The 18,876-nt window shown below is 38.6% G+C and overlaps 1 protein-coding gene across 1 annotated transcript; it reads left to right on the top strand.

Annotated features, from left to right (window-relative positions):
• Positions 1 to 4,844: 4,844 nt before the first annotated feature.
• On the top strand, positions 4,845 to 18,353 carry LOC123828445 (zinc finger protein 699). Its single transcript, XM_045853418.1, has 6 exons — positions 4,845 to 5,290; positions 8,107 to 8,159; positions 9,179 to 9,305; positions 12,413 to 12,511; positions 12,908 to 13,091; positions 13,446 to 18,353. Exons 2-6 carry the CDS (start codon positions 8,112 to 8,114, stop codon positions 14,902 to 14,904), a joined length of 1,917 nt encoding a protein of 638 aa, XP_045709374.1. The 5' UTR covers positions 4,845 to 5,290; positions 8,107 to 8,111; the 3' UTR covers positions 14,905 to 18,353.
• Positions 18,354 to 18,876: the final 523 nt, after the last annotated feature.

Genomic DNA, 18,876 nt, shown 5'->3' with positions numbered 1-18,876 from the left:
AGAAAGAAAGAAAAGAAAGAAAAAAATTCCAGGGAGAGTAGCTAAGCTTGTGGTCATAAACCAGGAAAGAAAAGAAAGAAAAAAATTCCAGGGAGAGTAGCTAAGCTTGTGGTCAGAAAGCAGGTAAGAACCTGAGAAATCAGGTTGCCCTGGAAAGATCCAAGATGGTGCCTGAAACCCTTTCCCAAGTGACCTTTTGACAAACTTCTTTACTAGCATACTGAAAAATAACACCCAGAGGTGGAGATTTAATATTAAAATAAGGCATGCAATGTATGGCTAGGCATGTCCCCAGAATGTCTGGGAACTGAGCATGCTCCCTAGGAAATTCTGGAACTCTCTAGTGGAGATTTCCACCCTTGCATCTGCTTAATTGTCCCCCAACTCTAAGATTTTCCCAATTCTCCATGATTGGAAAAGGAATTTGGTCAAAGAATAAAGTTTCTGATCTGCTTTACCAAACACACTTTTATTCTATTGGTTCGAGTGACACTGGGCAGAACAACTGCAATGTGGGTCCCTGGCATGTGTGGGTCCGTGACAATTATGGCTGAGAACCTGAAAGAAGTATGAAGGGCCTTTAGTGAAGGCCTGTAGCATCAGAGTGCAGGTGTATTGTTTTGCCACATGAAAGTGAAAAGGTATTGGGAATAGGCTGTAAAGGAATGCTAGAGGAGGCTGAACAGAGACCTCCTAGCATGAAATGTGTTGATTTTAGGGGTCAAAGCCAGAATAGCATTGGGGTTGGGGGCCACAGGAAATGTGGGCATCCAATACAATTTACAGACCTAAGTTTTATACAAAACAATACTTACCCCCATTTTTAAAAAAGAGGCTAGGAGTGTTGCAGAGGCTGGTACAAATAATAAGTAAGCTCTTGGCTATGAAGTCTACAATAGGTCATAATGCCTCCAGTGCTGTGAGTTTTGATCCTGGCACCATTTGCCTCTATTGTATTCAAAAACTGCTGCTTGATGACCATTTAGTAATAGTTATTTCACCTTGCTGATCCAAGGGGCATTTGTAATACAATAAGCCTTTTCACCCTTCTTGGTGTGTGGCATCATCAGTCTTGACATACCACAAACAAAATTAGTGGTATGTATGTGGTGGTTGGGAGGCTCCACTCAGTGTCTGCAGGGTGTTTTTACTGCTTTAAGTACTTTCTGACACTGTTTTTTCTTTGGCAGTGTGACACTTGGGCCAGGTAGGAAGAGAGGAGAACTGCTTCACAGCATAAGACCATCCAGAGGCTTATGACACAGGGGCCCCCAGTTGGAAAGAAGAGGAGGGCATGAAACCCTTGGGAGAAAGGGGAATGTGGGAGGGGGCTTACATGTTCAGTTGATGTTGCTCCCCAGCCCAGGGAGGGGAGTCCCTGATTCAGAGAGCCCTGAGGGGCCATAGCAGCTTGGGGTCTTAAAACCACAAGACTCTATTTAATCAATCTTCAACAAATGCTGGATGAAGTTTCACAGGGTATGCAAAGCAGTCAGACTCTAAATGGCTTAAAATATGCCTTATTTTTAGCCTATTTAAAAATAAATGGATGTATAAAAATTTGAGTTTGGTGTCAGCAGGCTTTCGAGCTCATGGGTCTTGGCCTGTGATGAAGAAAGAAACAGGTGGGGGTCAAAACACAGAGTCCATTTGTGCCTTTTTTCTAAAATATTTTTTTCTCCGAATTTACACTTTATTTTTTTAAGTATATTCTTTTTTTTTTAGATTTTATTTATTTATTTTTAGAGAGGGAAGGGAGGGAGAAAGAAAGAGAGAGAGAAACATTAATGTGTGGTTGCTGGGGGCTGTGGCCTGCAACCCAGGCATGTGCCCTGACTGGGAATCAAACCTGTGATGCTTTGGTTCGCAGCCCATGCTCAATCCACTGAGCTATGCCAGCCAGGGTTCATTTGTGCCTTTTTAACATAATAGACCTTTACCTCATACTATGTGCCACAATACATCCCTGGAGGAGTAAAGATTGAAAAGGTTTAGGAATAATAAAATTTGGAAGAAAATTAGGAAAACATATTTATGCTCTACAGTTTGGGAAGACTTTTAAAAGCATGCTAGGAAACCCAGAAACCATTTTTTTGGTTGTTTTTGTATTAAAGAGTTTTTATTTATTGATTTATAAAATTTAAATCATTTTTATTTTTTGATTACAGTTAGATATATTAGTTTCAGGTGTATATCCCAGTGACTAGACATTATATAACTTACTAAGTGACTATTCTGATAAATCTAGTACCCATATGACACCATACATAGTGATTAGATATTATTGACTATATTCCTTATGCTGTACTTTACACCCCCGTGATTATTCTGTATCAACCAATTTGTACTTAATCCCTTCACCTTTTTCACCCATCCCCCTCAACTCCATCCCATCTGGCAGCCATTGAAATGTTCTCTGTATCCATGATTTTGTTTCTGTTCTTCTTGTTTGCTTAGTTTGTTTTTTCAGATTCATTTGTTGGTAGATATGTATTTATTGCTATCTTATTGTTCATATTTTTAATTTTTGTAATGTTTTGTCCATAAAGAAGACCCTTTAACAGTTCATGTAATATTGGTTTGGTGGTGATGAACTCCTTTAGTATTTTCTTCCTTGGGAAACTGTATATGTCCCTCAATTCTAAATGATAGTTTTGCTGGGTAGAGTATTCTTGGTTGTAGGTCCCTGCTTTTCATTACTTTGAATATTTCTTGCCAATCCTGAAACTTCTGCAAAGTTTCTGTTGAGAAATCAGCTGACAAGGTAACTAACTGCATTTCTCTTGCTACTTTTTAAGATTCTCTCTTTGTCTTTAATGTTTTGTGTTTTAATTATGATGTGTCTTGATGTAGGCCCCTTTGGGTTCATCTTGTTTGGGATTCTGTACCTCTTGGACTTGTATGTCTATCTCCTTCACCAGGTTAGGGGTTTTCTGTCATTATTTTTTTCAAATAGGTTTTCAATTTATTGCTCTCTCTCTTCTCCTCTGGCATTCCCATGATGTGAATGTGGGTATGGTTGAAGTTGTCTTAGAGGCTCCTTACACTATTTTTGGGGGGAGATTTTTTTTTCCTGTGCTGATTGGGTGTTTTTGCTTCCTTATATTCCAAGTCACTGATTTGATTCTTGGCTTCATCTACTCTACTGTTGATCTCCTGTAAATTATTCTTTATTTCAGTTAGTGTATCCTTCCTATCTGATTGGTTCCTTTTTATGGTTTCCATGTCCTTTTTTTAATGCTGTTGAAGTTCCAAGTTCAATTACTCTTCCCCTAAGTTCATTGAGCATCCCTATAATCAGTGTTTTGAACTCTGCATCTAGTATATTGCTAGTCTTCATTTTGTTTAGTTTTTTTTTCTGGAGTTTTGTTTTGTTCTTTCTTTTGGGATGGGTTTCTTCATCTCCTCATTTTGGCAGCTTCCCTGTGTTTGTTTCTATGTATGAGGTAGAGCTGCTACATCTTTTGGGCTTGATAGAGTGGCCTAATATAGTAGGTGTCCTATAGGGTCCACTGGCTCAGCCTCCCTGATCACCCAAGCTAGGCACTCCAGTAGCACCCACCCCAGCCCCATGTGGGCTGTATACATCTTCCCTTGTAGTTGAGACTTGATTGCTGTTGACACATTAATGTGAGAGACTTATCCCATTAATTAACCAGGAACAGGCTAACAACTGTCAAAGGGAAGAGGGGAAGGAAGGACTGGATAAAAGAAGGTAAAGGGATTAGCCAAAAAACATATATGCATAACCCATAGACAGAAAATACTGTGCTAATGGCCTGAGGGAGGGAGTGGGGGCTGAGTGGAGGTGGGCAAAGTGGGAAAAATGGGGTAACTGTAATAGTGTAAACAATAAAAATAAAGTTAAAAAAATAAAAGTATAGACTTATTGGCCTATATAAAATTAAATATTTTATACAGATATAATGTCATAAAGTAAGTTAAAGGAGCAAAGTTATCAATTCAATAGATGTATAAACATTTAATAACAATCAGAAATTGACATTTTCATAAACCAGATTTAAAAGGGACTTCATTAATTTAATAAAGGCCACAACCTACAATAGCTTGATAATCATTACTGACCAAGACAAGAATGCTTTATTTCTTTTTGGCTTTATACCATAGTTTGAGAGGCACCGCACAAACAAGAAGAAAAAAGACGCATTAATATTCGAACAAGAAAAATATATACACAGAAAATTTTATTTATAGTTTAAGTCCAAAATAACGAATGGGCAAATATTAGTGGTCCGCAAGGTTTCCAGGTATGTGAACCGACAAAAATAATTATTAATATCCTTCCTCTACATGAGCAATTATCAATAAAGCAATGCAAGGAAACACTAAAGGCCTAATGAAAGGACTGAATGAACAGAAGGGAGATCTCATGGATTGGTATAGGCTTAAATTTTCTGTCTTGATCTCTGTCTCTTTAGAGCTTGGATAGAGGAGCCTAACCCCACCTCTAGCCCTACCTCAGTCCCGCCCCTCGACCCCGCCCCACCTTAAACCCCACTGTTTTGAATATTTAACTAAGTGCCGCCCTACAGGACCTGTCAGCCAAGCCTCGCCCCACTGACCTGATCCCGCCCCACCTCCGTCTATTCTCAGCTCCTGAGCTAATCCGGTGCCAGGACCCAACAGCGTCTGTCCTGGGAGGAAACTTCACTCTAGGCTGGAAGCGCCGCAGTCCAGCTCTCCCGTCCCCTTCAGTCCCTCCGGATACCTCCCGGTCCCTCCGCCTCTCCATCCCGATTTTCTAGCTTCTGAGGTCCCGCCCCTTTCGCTGGGCGTGGCGCAAAAACCGGAAGCTAAAGTGTACTTTTGCGCCTGCGCGAGCCGTGGGCACTGTTCTCTAGTACCCTCGCGCCCTGAGGTCAGTTTTCACCTGGGTCCGCAGCCTACCGGAGTTCAGTCTGGCCTTTCCCGGGTCCCTGCACTGGAGGCGGAGAGCTCGGCCTTGGGGGGCGGGCAGCGGTCAAAGGGCGGCCGCCGCCTGGACCCCCGCGCCCTAGGCCTCCGACGCCTCGGCGTTTCCTCAGAGCCCTGGACCGCTGCACTGGTGGCTGTTGCACATCCCAAACTCACTGAATCGGAAACTCCAGGCTGGGTGCAGCAGTCGGAAAGAGAGCAAAGTAGAGTTGGAGAACTACCCACGTATTTAATTCACCTCCCAAAGCGTCCTTTGCTATCTTTCCAAAAAGGAAAAACATCCCTGCTATTCAGGTCACGGAGACGAGAGCCTCACCTTGTTGTCTACGCTGATCTGTGGATTTCGGCGTGTTCGGTGAGCACGGGCTGGCATTTGCCTGAACTAAGTCCCCACCTCTCCTCCCGGTGCTAGAGATACTATTTAACCTCAGTTTTACCCTGCCGTGGGCATCCATTTGCTAAATTATATTCAGGTGCATAAAAGTGGACAGATTAATAAGTATCTTTGTAACCTGCTTCACCGAGTCCAGCTATACATTTTAATCATTTGTCTGTAGATTTTTTTTTAAATTTCACTCATAAAAGTGTGATCATCTCTCAGTTTCAGCGTTCTTCCCCCCCCACCCCCGCCCCCCGTACCTTCTATTTCATTTTATTTCTTTAGTGCACTTGCCAGGACCTCCATCCAGTTCAATGTAGAATAACATAAAATTTGTACCCTTGTCTTCTAGATCCCAGAGGGACTTATGCTGCCACTTCACCACTAAATAGGATGTTTACTGTAGGTGTTTGTAGATTCTTTTCCAATAAAACATATTCCCTTGTAGTTCTGGTGGGTTAAATTGTTATCACCAATGGACATTACTATAGATCAGTCACTAGCTTGTATCTAAGGGAATACATCATATCTTTTTCTGTGAATGTGGTGAATTATATTAATCGATGATTCCATTTTCAATCACATTTTATTGTTAGGACAAAATGAACTTGGTTTGTGATTATTCATTTCTTGACTAAACTAATATGTTATTTGTAGTAATGTGTATGAGATCTTTTCTTTTCCGAGTTGTACCCCTACAATGGAATTTTGAATTTTTTCCTTATTTAGTGAGCCTACTGGTAAAACAGTTTGTAACTTCTGTTTCCTTCGTGGGTATGTTTTAAACAAATCATATTTTTTCCTTTAGTGACTGGATATAATCAAGTGCTATATTTATTTTAGATCATTGCTGGAAAGTTGTACTTCTCTCGAAATTCATTCATTACCTGTACAATTTCATATCTGTTCCCTTATTTTTTTTGTTGTAGCCTCCCTGTAACATCTGTAATTATGACTTATTCCTAACTCCTTTTGTCTGTTCTCTGTTGTTCTTAAAGAAAATTGCTATGGGTTTGTCAACCTCGTTAGTTTTTAAAGGACACATTACTAGCTTTTCTGATTCTGTTTATTAGTTTTTTTTAAGTATCATTAATTGTGCCTTGTTTTCACTTTTCTTTCTAACTAACTCTTTATGCTGTTCTTTTCCCAACCTTATAAATCAGTGGGTAGTCCCTTGATATTCATTTTTTCTTCTCTGGGAATTGATGATACTAACAAGCATATAAATATATATACCACACCAGCTATGCATGTCCAGTGTCATCTGAAATAGTTATTTTAATTTTCTGCTTCTGTTCTGCCACATGAGTAGTCTTCACTCGCTAAAATAAATATGTGTGCTTCTCCTTATTTCCATAATGTGCTGCAGTTTTATGTAGCATATATACCACTACCTGATATTTTGTTAATTTACTGCCCTTCCAAAAAAAATTATGAAATCCAGGATTTTTCTGTTTTGGATCAGGAGAAATATTACCTAAATGAGTATGCACTGAAGGAGCAGCAGGTAAGGGCCTTAAAGGAAGCGTCTTTACTCAACACATCGGTCATAATCAAGAGAAGGAGCTCAAAAATAAAACATTTGAATGGAATATTTCACTTGTCTACTCTGCATAGTGTGCCCAATGAATTCTAGGCCAGATACTGGTAATGTCAGGGAACAAGGGCATCACTAGTAGCTAAGTTGTAAGGTATATATTCAGAAATATACTCAACGGGGCATTTAGACTTTGAAGATAAATAGACCTACATACACACCCTGACAGAGCAGCTTTCTAATTTTGGTAATATTGAGTGTGTAGTTAATTCACCCTTTCTAAGGTTTCTCAACTATAAATTAGTTGTAATATATCTGATTTGCAGAGTTTCATGAACAATAAATAAGTTTTTTGCAAAGGTGTGGGCATCTCTTTGCAAAGTCATTCTCACATCATCATCGCTCAGTGGAAAATGTTATTAATATAGTAAAGAATATCACACGTTTTATTGGCTTTAAAGTACATACTGGATCCACTGCAGTGGAAGAAACAGTTGCATTTTCATTATTTGAAATTTGGGCAAAGCACTGGAGATATTGCTATTGGAGATGGCACTCATTGCTCACTTAGGTATACTTTTTTGGCTGCTTCTGTAAAGGCAAAATATAGCATGAGACTTACAGCGTGGCAGTCTTCTCTGCCTCCTGTGTGTGGAATTTAGTCAGCGGATGCTCTTTCTCAAAAAACCAGGTTTCAGGAACCCTGCGGCCCATGGGGGTGGGTCCAGTGATGAGGGGCTGAGCAGTAATGCCTGTTGGCCTGTCAAGGGGTGCACAAGTAAGAAGTCTAGTATATAAGTCAGTGCTTCCTTGGGTTTGAGACAGAGTGTATATTCTTAGTATATTCTTAAGGTTGAAGTTATTGTCTGATACTTTTTATGTTTTCCATTTTCATGGGCAAATAGATAGCTAAGCTTTTAGACTTCAGCTAACTTGTAAAATGGGAGTCTTAACCTTTAAAAGAAATGATCAACAAGAGCCAAAGCACAGTTTTTTAGCTCTTGATGAGGTTAAGATTGCTTGACTTTCTTACAAGATCGGTGTATGTTTGCTTAGTTATCTTGGGCTTATGCATGTGCATGTGTGTGTGTGTGTGTGTGTGTGTGTGTGTGTGTTTGTTGAGGGGAGTGGTCACCATAATGTGCTGCAGCACCCAGGTTCTTAAGTGTGAATATTATGGGGAAACCTAGATTATCTTGTCATCTTTCTCCTGCCTCACCTGTAACTTCTCAATATTTTGCCTTTCTTCATGAAGGGAACATGGATGAAGAAAGAAGAGCTACTGAGTTACAGAAAGACATGACACAGGTAGGTAAGAGCTAATAATTCTCCAAAAGAATATTCCCATTTCACCAGTTCATCGATCTAATTGTTTAGAGCAGGATCAACAACCTGTTTCTGAGTTGGGCCACAGAGTAAGTATGTTAGGCTTTGCAGGCCGGAGTTTTTGTTGGAACTCAACTCTGTCATTGTAGTGTGAAAGCAGCCATAGACATTATATACAATGTGTACACGTTTTATTGTGTTCCAATAAAACTTGACTTATACATATAGGTGGTAGGCTGGATTTAGCCTGTGTGTCATAGTTTGCTGACCCCTGGCTTAGAGTATAAGAAAATATGGGCACCTGGGGGCCTGGGTTGAAGGTTGCAGGCTCCTGGGTTTATTTAAAAATGAAAAGCTTCCTTTCCTTCAGTGTGTTTTTATTCATTAAAACCTCATCCAGATTTGCCCCAGTGTTTCATGTTGTGCTGCTTGCTATAGTGGGAGAGAAGGAAGCAATTGAAATTGTTTCTTTAACAAGGAATTGTTGGTGTCAGTGTGGAAATTCTGTATGTCCTCAACATTATTGATAGGCTCTGCAACTTTAAGCAGAACAACAGATAATGAAACCAATTTCACCATAGGCTAATTGATATAAACAAGTGTTAAGTTCCCACGGCATCTCATCAACATTATAGTAAAATTAAGTCATTTGAGGGCCTGCTGTAATTCAATTTTAGAGCATTTCTCTCATTTTTGCTATATGCTCTGGACTGTTCTGGATCATTATAAGACTGGAATAATTTACCATCACACCGTGGAGAGATAGATTGAGCATTTTAGAAGTGTTAAGTCTGGAGACAGGATTCAATCTCCCAGGAAGGATGTGTGGGAAGAAAGAAAGAGATCTGATGGCTGCATCCCATCAATGTTAGGAGACCATAAAGTCTTTAGAACTTCCTATGAATGGATTCTCAGTTCCCATGTATTTTCAGCATTGTGCATCCTCCTGAACACATTTGGGAGTTGGTACCTTTCTGAACAGAGTATGTGTGATATTTCAGGACTCAGTGGTCTTTGAGGATGTTGCTGTGGACTTTAGCCAGGAGGAGTGGGCTTTGCTAGATATTGCTCAGAGGAGCCTCTACAGAGAGGTGATGCTGGAGAACTTCCAGAACCTGGCCTCATTAGGTAAGAATGAGCAACATTCTTTTATTTAGTTGTTTAGAAAACAAATCTGACAAATCAACCCTATTTCTTATTCTAGGATTCAGGCTGAGGAATTGGAACACATTGGTAAACAAGACAGAGTGGTCACTGACCCCAAGCAACTTAGAATGGCTTCACCATGAAAATAAACATCTGTGTGTTGAACTGACTTTTTATTGTGGTTGAAAACCTCAGGCTTATTAAGTGCTGAAAGTGTGGGTGAAGACTTCAGGGTTTACTTAGGAGCACAGGGAGGTTTATCATTTGGGATCTTTTGAGAATTTTGCTGACATCATTGCTATTTACCCAAAGACCATCAGGAACACACCTAAAGTTAAACAGGTTGGGTTTATTACTCAGTGCAATGAGGGAGAACATGATGTTAGGGAACTTCGGGGTGTCACATTAAGAGGGTATTAGAACTTTGGTTGGGTGATTTGGGGATTGGTATATGGAAGCAGGCTATATTAGATTTCTAGGCCTTTTGTAACAAAGTGCTATGATTGGGTGACTAAAAACAAAAGAAACATATTCTTTTACATTTCTGGAGCTGGAAGTCCAAAACCAAGGTGTCAGCAGGGCCATGCTTCTTCTGAAGGTTCTGTGGAAAAAGTCCCGCTTATCTCTTCCTGGCTTCTGGTGGTAGCCAGCAATCCTTGGTATTCTTGACTTGCATCACTCTAATCCCTGCCTCCATCTTCAAACAGACTTCTTCTGTCTCTAGGTCTCTCCCTCTTTATAAGGCACTAGGTTTTGGATTTAAGGCTCACCCTACTCGAGTGTAATTTCAGCTTAACTTAGTTACATCCGCAATGACCCTATTTCCAAATAAGGCAACACTTTGAGGTTCTAGGTGGATGTGAAGTTTTTAAAATAATATATTTATTTAGTTTTAGAGTGGCTTTAGATTTACAACAAAATGGAATGAAAGGTGCGGAGATTTCCCTTATACTCCTTTATCCCCCCCACACACTGCCTTCCCTGCTGTCAGCATCCCCCAGCACAGCAGGACATTAGGTATAATTGGTGAACCTACACAGACACATCATTATTGCCCAAAGTCCATAATTTACATTAGGCTTCACTCTTGGTGTTGCACCTTCTGTGGTTTGGACAAATATATAATAACATATGCCCACTGTTATAATATTATACAGAGTAGTTTTACTGTCTCAAAGATTGTTGTTGCCATGCTGATTCATCCCTCCTTCCTTTCTAATCCCTGAAAACTGTTGATCTTTTTTAATGTGCCCATAGTTTTCTCTTTTGGAGAATGCCATACAGTTGGAATCATACAATATATCAGCTTTTTACAATGGCTTAATTCACTTAGTAACATGTCTTATAGTTCTTTCATTGTCTTTTCATGGCTTGATTGCTTATTTCTTTTTAGCACTGAATATAATATTCCATTGTCTGGATGCACCACAGTCTACTTATCCATTCACCTACTGAAGGACATCTTTACTGCTTCCAAGTTTTGGCAGTTATGAATAAAGCTGCTGTAAAACTGTGTGCAACTTTTGTGTGGACATGTTTTCAACTTCTTTGGATAAATTCTGAAGAGCACAATTGTCTGATCATATGGGAATTATATGTTTAGTTTTATAAAAAACCTACAGTTTGTCTTCTAAGGTGGCTATACCATTTTGCATTCCCACCAGCAATGAATGAGAATTCCTGTTGCTCTACATGCTAACCAGCATTTGGTGTTATCAGTGTTCCAGATTTTGGCCATTCAGATAGGTGTGTAGTGGTATCTTCTTATTTTAATTTGCATTTCCCTGATGATATATGATGTGGAGCATCTTATTTGTTTGTTTGTTTGTTTATTTATTTATTTTAGAGAGAGGGGAAGGGAGGGAGAAAGAGAAGGAGAGAAACATCAATGTGAGGTTGCCTCCCAAACATCCCCTCCTGGGGACTGGGTCTGCAACCCAGGCATGTGCCCTGACTGGGAATCAAACTGGCGGCCCTTTGCTTTACAGTACGGCATTCAGTCCATTGAACCACACCAGCCAGGGCTGGAGCATCTTTTTATATGCTTATTTGCCATCTGTATTTCTTTTTTGGTGAGGTGTCTTTGGCCCATTTTTTAAATTGGGTTTTTAAAACTTTTGAGTTTTAAAATTTCTTTGTATATTTTGGATAACAGTTCTTTATCCGATATGTCTTTTGCAAATATTTTCTCACAGTCTGTGGCTTGTCTTTTTATTCTCTTGACATTGTATTTGCAGAGCAAAAGTTTTTAATTTTAAAGAAGCCCAGCTTATCAATTCTTCCTTTGGTAGATCATGCCTTTGGTGTTGTATCTAGCAAGTCATTGCCAAGCCCTAGCTCATCTAGATTTTTCTCCTGTTATCATATACGAATTTTATAGTTTTGCATTTTAAATTTCAGTCTGTAATCAATTTTTGTGAAAAGTGTAAGGTCTGTGTCTAGATTCATTTTTTGGATGTCAATATCTAGTTCCAGTATTTGTTGAAAAGACTATTTTTTTCTTCCGTTGTATTGCTTTTGCTCCTTTGTGAAAGATCAGTTGACTGTTTTTGTGGATCTATTTCTGGACACTCTATTCTGTTTCACTGACCTATTTGGATGGAATTTTGAAGAACACTGTTCAACCCAGTTGGATTGAACCCAGTTGGGTAGATTGGGAGAAAGTGGGGAAATTCTATTATTGGGTATTTTGTGGGTAGCACAGTGACTTTCCTTTTTCCCTGTCCTTAGACTAAATTATGAAGTGGACTTACTTCATTTTACTATAGTCTCAGAGTAACCTTGTCTAAGATTGGTATTCTGTGAGATTATGCTCAGTAGGAGAACAAAATGTCCTGGCTATAAGTATCAGACCAACTTCTAATAATATTGAGGAAGATATGAACATCAGATCAGTTGTAGACATCAATGGCTATGTTGCAACTCTGCCCCCCCTTAAAAATTTTTTTGACAAACATTTTGTTGCAATTAAATTCATACTTGCCCCATCTTTATAGTATCAGAAGACCAAAGTTTTGGCCTTGTCTCATGGAAATGCTTATGGTTCCTCATTATTTTCCTTCATGTGATACACCTTTCTGCATTGACAGGGTATCCTCTGCATACACCCTGTTTCATCTTCCAGTGGAAACAAGAGGAGGACCTGGAGAAAACAACGGGAGGGCCTCTGCGGGAGCAGTGCCAGGAAGGCAAGAATTCTGGGGAGAAAGTGTCCTGGTTGGGGGATATCACATTCGGAAAAAATCAAATAAAAGCGAGGTGAAACTTTTGTTTGAGAGGCAGATTTTCCAAAGATACCATTGATTACTGTTTAACTTTTTATTAGTCCTTTCACATTTGTTTTTGGGAAAGACTTTCCATGTTTCTTCTTTGTAAGTTAGTATTTGGTTATATATATTTTATCCTGTTCCTTTTTGCTTTGTTCTCCTGATAATAACCTATTCATGTTATCATCGGTCTCAATCTTCTGGAATTTTTTCTTAGTCACTTGCTTAGTATTTTGACCCTTGCAGTTATCACTAGAGTCTTGACATAGTTGCTCTGCACAAGCCCTTGCTCATAGGTGCCTTTACCTTTTATTTCAGGTTTTGAGACTCAACTTAAAAGTAGTGAGTCAGTCATTTCACAAAATAATTATGGAGAAAAAATATCTGATGAGCAGAAAATAGTAAGATTCAAAAGGAATGATTCTTGGTCATCCATTTTATACAAACACTGGGAATACCATGCTGTTGATGATAAGAACAAAAACCACAAGAGACATCTGGGGTGAGTGCCATTCATATAAAAGAAGGTAGTACTTCAGAAGAGAATCTTAAAATGTCATGAAATTTAAAAAACATGTTACAAATCTTGGTCAAAAATTGTAATTTCATAAAGAATTTTCACAAGATTTTTTCCTCACAAATGAGACTGAGATCTTCAATGTTTAACATATAATTCAGATGTAAGCAATTATGAGAAAAATTCCGTAAGTCAAAAACTCAGTGATAAATATTGGCTCTTATAGAGCCCTCTGTAGGAACTTCCAGCTTATAACCTGACAGGGCAAAAGACAGATATAGTTACAGAAAATGATAAAAGTGTATTTATTACTAATGATGTGCTTTTTATTTTTAAAAGAAGTCATGTGGTGGAGAACATCTATGGGTGTAATGAAGAAAATCGGTGTGGACAAACCTTCAGCCAAATTTCAAATCTTAATATACTCAAGAGAACTACCGAGGTAAAATTGTATGAATGCCATGAATGTAAAAAAGTCTTCACAGATCATTTATCTCTTAGGAATCATGTCAGCTCTCACACTGGAAGCAAGCCCTATCAGTGCAAGGAATGTGGGAAAGTTTTTCATTTTCTTGCTTGTTTCAAGAAGCATATGAAAACTCCCACTGAAGAGAAACCTTATGAATGTAAGGACTGTACCAAAGCCTTCGGTTGTTCTTCATTCTTTAGGGCACATATGAAGATTCACACTGGAAAGACAAACTATGAATGTAAGGAATGCGGAAAAACCTTTAGCTGTTCTTCATCCCTCACGGAACACAAAAGAATTCATAGTGGAGATAAACCATATGAATGTAAGGAATGTGGAAAGGCCTTTAGTTGCTCCTCCTCACTCTCCAAACACAAAAGAATTCATAGTGGAGATAAGCCATACGAATGTAAGGAATGTGGGAAGGCCTTTAGTTCTTCCTCTCACCTTATAATACATATAAGAATTCATACTGGCGAGAAACCTTATGAATGTAAAGAATGTGGGAAGGCCTTCAGTGAGTCCTCAAAACTCACTGTACATGTCAGAACACACACAGGAGATAAACCCTATAAATGTAAGGAATGTGGGAAGGCCTACAATTGTCCCTCTTCCTTAAGTATCCACATGAGAAAACACACTGGAGAGAAACCCTATGAGTGTCTGGAATGTGGAAAAGCCTTCTATCTTCTCACTTCCCTTAATACACATGTGAAAAATCAAAGTAGAGAGAAACCCTATGAATGTAAGGAATGTGGAAAAGCCTTTAGCTGTCCCTCATCCTTTAGAGTGCACGTGAGAAATCACACTGGGAAGATACAATATGAATGCAAGGAATGTGGGAAGGCCTTTAGCCGTTCCTCATCCCTCACAGAACACCTGAGAACTCACAGTGGAGAGAAGCCGTATGAATGCAAGGAGTGTGGGAAAGCCTTTATTAGTTCTTCCCACCTTACAGTACATGTCAGAACTCACACTGGAGAGAAGCCTTATGAATGTAAGAAATGTGGAAAAGCCTTTATTTATCCTTCAGCTCTTAGGATTCACATGAGAACACACACTGGAGAGAAACCCTATGAATGTAAGGACTGTGGGAAAGCCTTTCGCCATTCTTCATACCTTACTGTACATGCCCGAATGCACACTGGAGAAAAGCCGTTTGAGTGTCTGGAATGTGGGAAAGCCTTCAGTTGTCCCTCATCCTTTCGGAGACATGTAAGAAGCCACACTGGAGAGAAACCCTATGAATGTGAGGAGTGCGGGAAAGCTTTTGTTTGTCCTGCCTACTTTCGAAGACATGTGAAAACTCACACTAGAGAAAGCATGTAAAGGTAAGGGATAGGAGAATGTATGCAAGGAGTTTCAATCTCAGGCAGCATGTCTCATGTGGAGACATCCTGTGACGGCGAGAATGTGCAACATTGTTGCTCATGCGTTTGAAGACATTTGAGAACTCACAACTGGAAGAAACCCTTTGTATGTAAACCATGTGGTGATGCCTTCCTGATTATCACTTGTAAGTGAAAATCATAAGAAATAAGTGTACAAAACAATTCATACTGGAAGCAAAGATCAGTGCCTCACCCTTACAGTGGAATGTTTACTCATTGATTTCTGGTTTTTATTTTCTGATATGAATATTTAAGGTGGTAGATTTCCCTCTAATTCCTTTTAGCTCTAATATGTTTTATTCTGAGGTGCTTTTATTTTGCTTCAGATGTAATTGTTATTTCCATTACTAAGTCCTGGAGTGTATTTTTTCATGTGCAGGCAGGAGTGGCCCTTTTTTATTAGTTTCTGATTAACTCTCACTGTTCTCTATAAGTGTGCAGTGATTATGGTATGGACACTTTGGTATTTATAATTTCTTTTATAATTTTTAATTCATTTTAAAGAGGAAGGGAGAGAGAGAGAAACATCAATTTATTGATACACTTATTTATGCATTCATTGGTTGATTCTTGTATGTGCCTTGACCAGGGATTGAACCCACAACCTTGGCATATCAGGACGATGCTCTTACCAACTGAGCTACCTGGCCAGGGCCCTCTTTTATAATTTTCTTTTGTAATTGGTAATTGCATTTTGATCTAGTATGGCAGATACTGGAAATTGCCTATTCAATATTCTCCCCCCCTTTTTTTTTACTAAGTGAAACTACAGCTTTTGAAATTAATAATTTTTTACTGTTCAATGCTTTTGCTGTCTAATAAGTAATTTCAGCAGAAATTAATGTGCAAAGATCTTAAAAGAAGTGTCTTACTTGATATGTTGTTTTTGTATTTCATTCTTTGTTCTTGCTCATGGCTGGGAATTGGACCCAATGTTTTGAGAGTAAAAAGAGACCTTGTAACAAGAAAGCGAGAGGTCAAGTTGGGTGGGTTGGCTTCCCTGTGTTAATTTGGGCATGGCTGGACCCCACTTCCCAGAATCATTTCCTTATGCAGTTCCAGGTTAGAGTTGTCTAAAATAAACAGTTTGTATGTGAATTGGAAGGCAGAGGATAGAATCTCTTACTTTTAGTTTAGTGAGGCCATGAGACAGGGAGACAGATGCATATAGTGCCTGGTGGGCTCTAGTTCCAGCTCACTTTCCTGATTATTAGCCCCAGCAATTAATATTGGCTCAAGTGGAACATATAGTGCTTAACTTAAGTTACCTTAGAAGCAGCAGTTCCATAGACATTGCTGTAAGTTTCTCCATCATGTCCATTCACAGCCTCTTAAATTTTTGGCAAGTTTTAGCATTGCTGATATTACAGGCCCTCTGGCACATCAACTGATTATACAGAGTTGGCCCCAGTTTGGAGCAGGACTGTTGTCATCTCCACAGTTTAGTTCCATTATGTCATTCTGCTCAAGGAGGAAGTACATCTATGTAAGTTCACTGTGGTCCCCAAACAAGCAGAGTTGTGGACAGTGAGGAAAATTAGGTATAATTGAAATAAGCATCGGGGTACCAATCCATTTTAGCGAAGAAAGATTTATATTTGACACTTTCAAACAAGGAAGATTTTATCACTTTTTTTAAAATCTGGGAAGATGAAAGTTATTTGGTTTATGCTTCAAGTGCATTTATCAACCTTTTTCCTTTCATTATATTTTCCCCTTATCTCTAAGAGTGCAGTCCTGTGCCACATATGACATTTCAGTCAACAACAGGTGGCATGTCTGATGATGCTCCTGTAAGATTATAATGGAGCAGAAAAATTTCTATTGCCTGTACGTTCTGTGATATTTGCACAATAATGAAATTGCCAAATGATGCATTTTTCAGAACGTGGCCCAGTTGTTGAGGTATGCAGCGCTGTATACCTGTATCACTTTCCCTTAATCACTTTTTATTGTTTTATTGATATATATATATATATACATATATACACACACACACACACTAATGTGCATGAAGTGTGCTAATCTTAAGTGTACAGCTTGATGAAATTTCACATAATGTTTACATCCTGATAAATAGGACATTGCCAGGACTCCTGAAAGTTCATTCATCTTCCTTCTCAATAAGTGCTCCAAAGAGGCAAGCCCAATTTTGACTTTTGTTACAGTTTATTAGGATTGCTTGTTCTTGATCATTATATAAATGTTAAAATACAGTATGTACAGTTATGTGTTTGGATTCTTTTTTCACCATAATGTCTGTTTGCCTTTTAATTGCTCTTTGGCAGACTAATACATTTCTCTTGGTAAATGCTTTATACATGGGAATAAAATGAGTGAATCCAAGGGTAGATTTCATGCTTAGTTTTGGTAGGTATTCCACTTTTTTAAAAAGGTTGATCCCACTTATAATCCTAAAAGCAATACATGAAAGTTCGAGTTATTCCACTTATCTGGTCTGCACTTTCTAATTTTAGCCATTCAGCAGAAGATGTGGTAATATCTTGTTTTTGGTTCTAATTTGCATTTACCTGACATGTAATGATGTTGAGTACATTTTTATGTGCTTGTTGACTATTTGGATATCTTTTATGAATGTATCTATTAAAGCATTTCATCATTTTTTTTTAAATTGGAAGGATTTCCTTCTGATTACTTGTCCTAAATTTATTGTATGTATGTGTGTATCTGTATAGTTACATACATATATATGCCATGTGTTATATATTATATATATGTTATAATATGTATATTATATATATGTATATTGCAGAAAACTTTTCCCAGTCTAAGGCTTGTGTTTTCACTCTTTTCATTTTGTTAGCAATAAAGGGAATTTATTGTTTTGATTACTGGAAAGTCCTTGGGTATACTTGGCTTCAGGCATGGCTGGATCATGGGACTAAAAACATATTATCTGGATGAATTCTGTTTCAATGTCTTGGCTGTGCATCTTCCTGTACTAGCTGTTCTCCTTGACAGGCTCTCTGTCTTCGCAGTGGGCCCCAGAAGATTCAAGCTGCTTTTTTTTCCTGGTTGAATTTTCAGGGAGAAAAGAGTGATAGTCTTTTGGAACAATTCCATTATGATTATGGCAATTGAATCTGATTGGCTCACTTGCCCACTGTTTTCCCCAGGCATGTAATATTCTTATTTCTTTACAACTAGCTTTCACTCTCATCTAGAAACCAGAGTAGATTCTACACTTGTCTTCCCTATTCACCATTTGTTTGTATATTAATTTTAGAATCTCTCTTATCAATTTTACAAATAAATCTGGGACTATGCTTGGCATCATACTGATTTTATAGAATAACCTGAATAAAATTGACATCTTTACACTATTGAGTCTTCCAATTGATGAATGTGATGTAATTGTACATTTACCTAGGATGTTTTTAATTTCTTTTTTTAAGTTTTTTTTAAAGACTATTTTATTTGTTGTTCTGTTACAGTTGTCCCATTTTTTCCTCCCCTTTATCCTCCTCTGCCCTGCACACCCCCACCAGCACCCTTCCTGCCCCTGCCCCCTTAGTTCATGTCCATGGGTTGTAAATATAAGTTCTTTTGCTTCTCTATTTCCTATACTATTCTTAACTCCCTCTGTCTATTTTGTACCTACAAATTATGCCTCTTATTCCCTGTACCTTTCCCCCCATTCTCCCTGCTTCCCTCCCCACTGGTAACCTTCCGTGTGATCTCCATTTCTGTGATTCTGTTCCTGTTCTGGTTGTTTCCTTAGTTGGTATTGGTTTTTGATTTTTAGGTTCAGTTGTTGATAGTTGTGAGTTTGTTGTCATTTTAATGTTCATATTTTGATCTTTTTCTTAGATAAGACTCTTTAACATTTCATATAATAAGGGCTTGGTAATGATGAACTCCTTTAATTTGACCATATTTGGTAAGCACT

This window comes from Phyllostomus hastatus, unplaced genomic scaffold, assembly GCF_019186645.2.
Source record: "Phyllostomus hastatus isolate PE091 unplaced genomic scaffold, TTU_PhHast_1.1 phas_contig_98, whole genome shotgun sequence".
Taxonomy (NCBI): domain Eukaryota; kingdom Metazoa; phylum Chordata; class Mammalia; order Chiroptera; family Phyllostomidae; genus Phyllostomus; species Phyllostomus hastatus.
The sequence above is the reverse complement of the archived record's forward strand: the minus strand, read 5'-3'. Positions and strand labels throughout refer to the sequence as shown.

Coding starts and splice junctions, on each gene's coding strand:
- LOC123828445 (XM_045853418.1), top strand. CDS start 8,112: ATGGATGAAGAAAGAAGAGCTACTGAGTTACAGAAAGACATGACACAG. Junction 9,306..12,412: donor CCAGAACCTGGCCTCATTAG/GTAAGAATGAGC, acceptor CTGCATTGACAG/GGTATCCTCTGCATACACCC. Junction 13,092..13,445: donor AACCACAAGAGACATCTGGG/GTGAGTGCCATT, acceptor TATTTTTAAAAG/AAGTCATGTGGTGGAGAACA.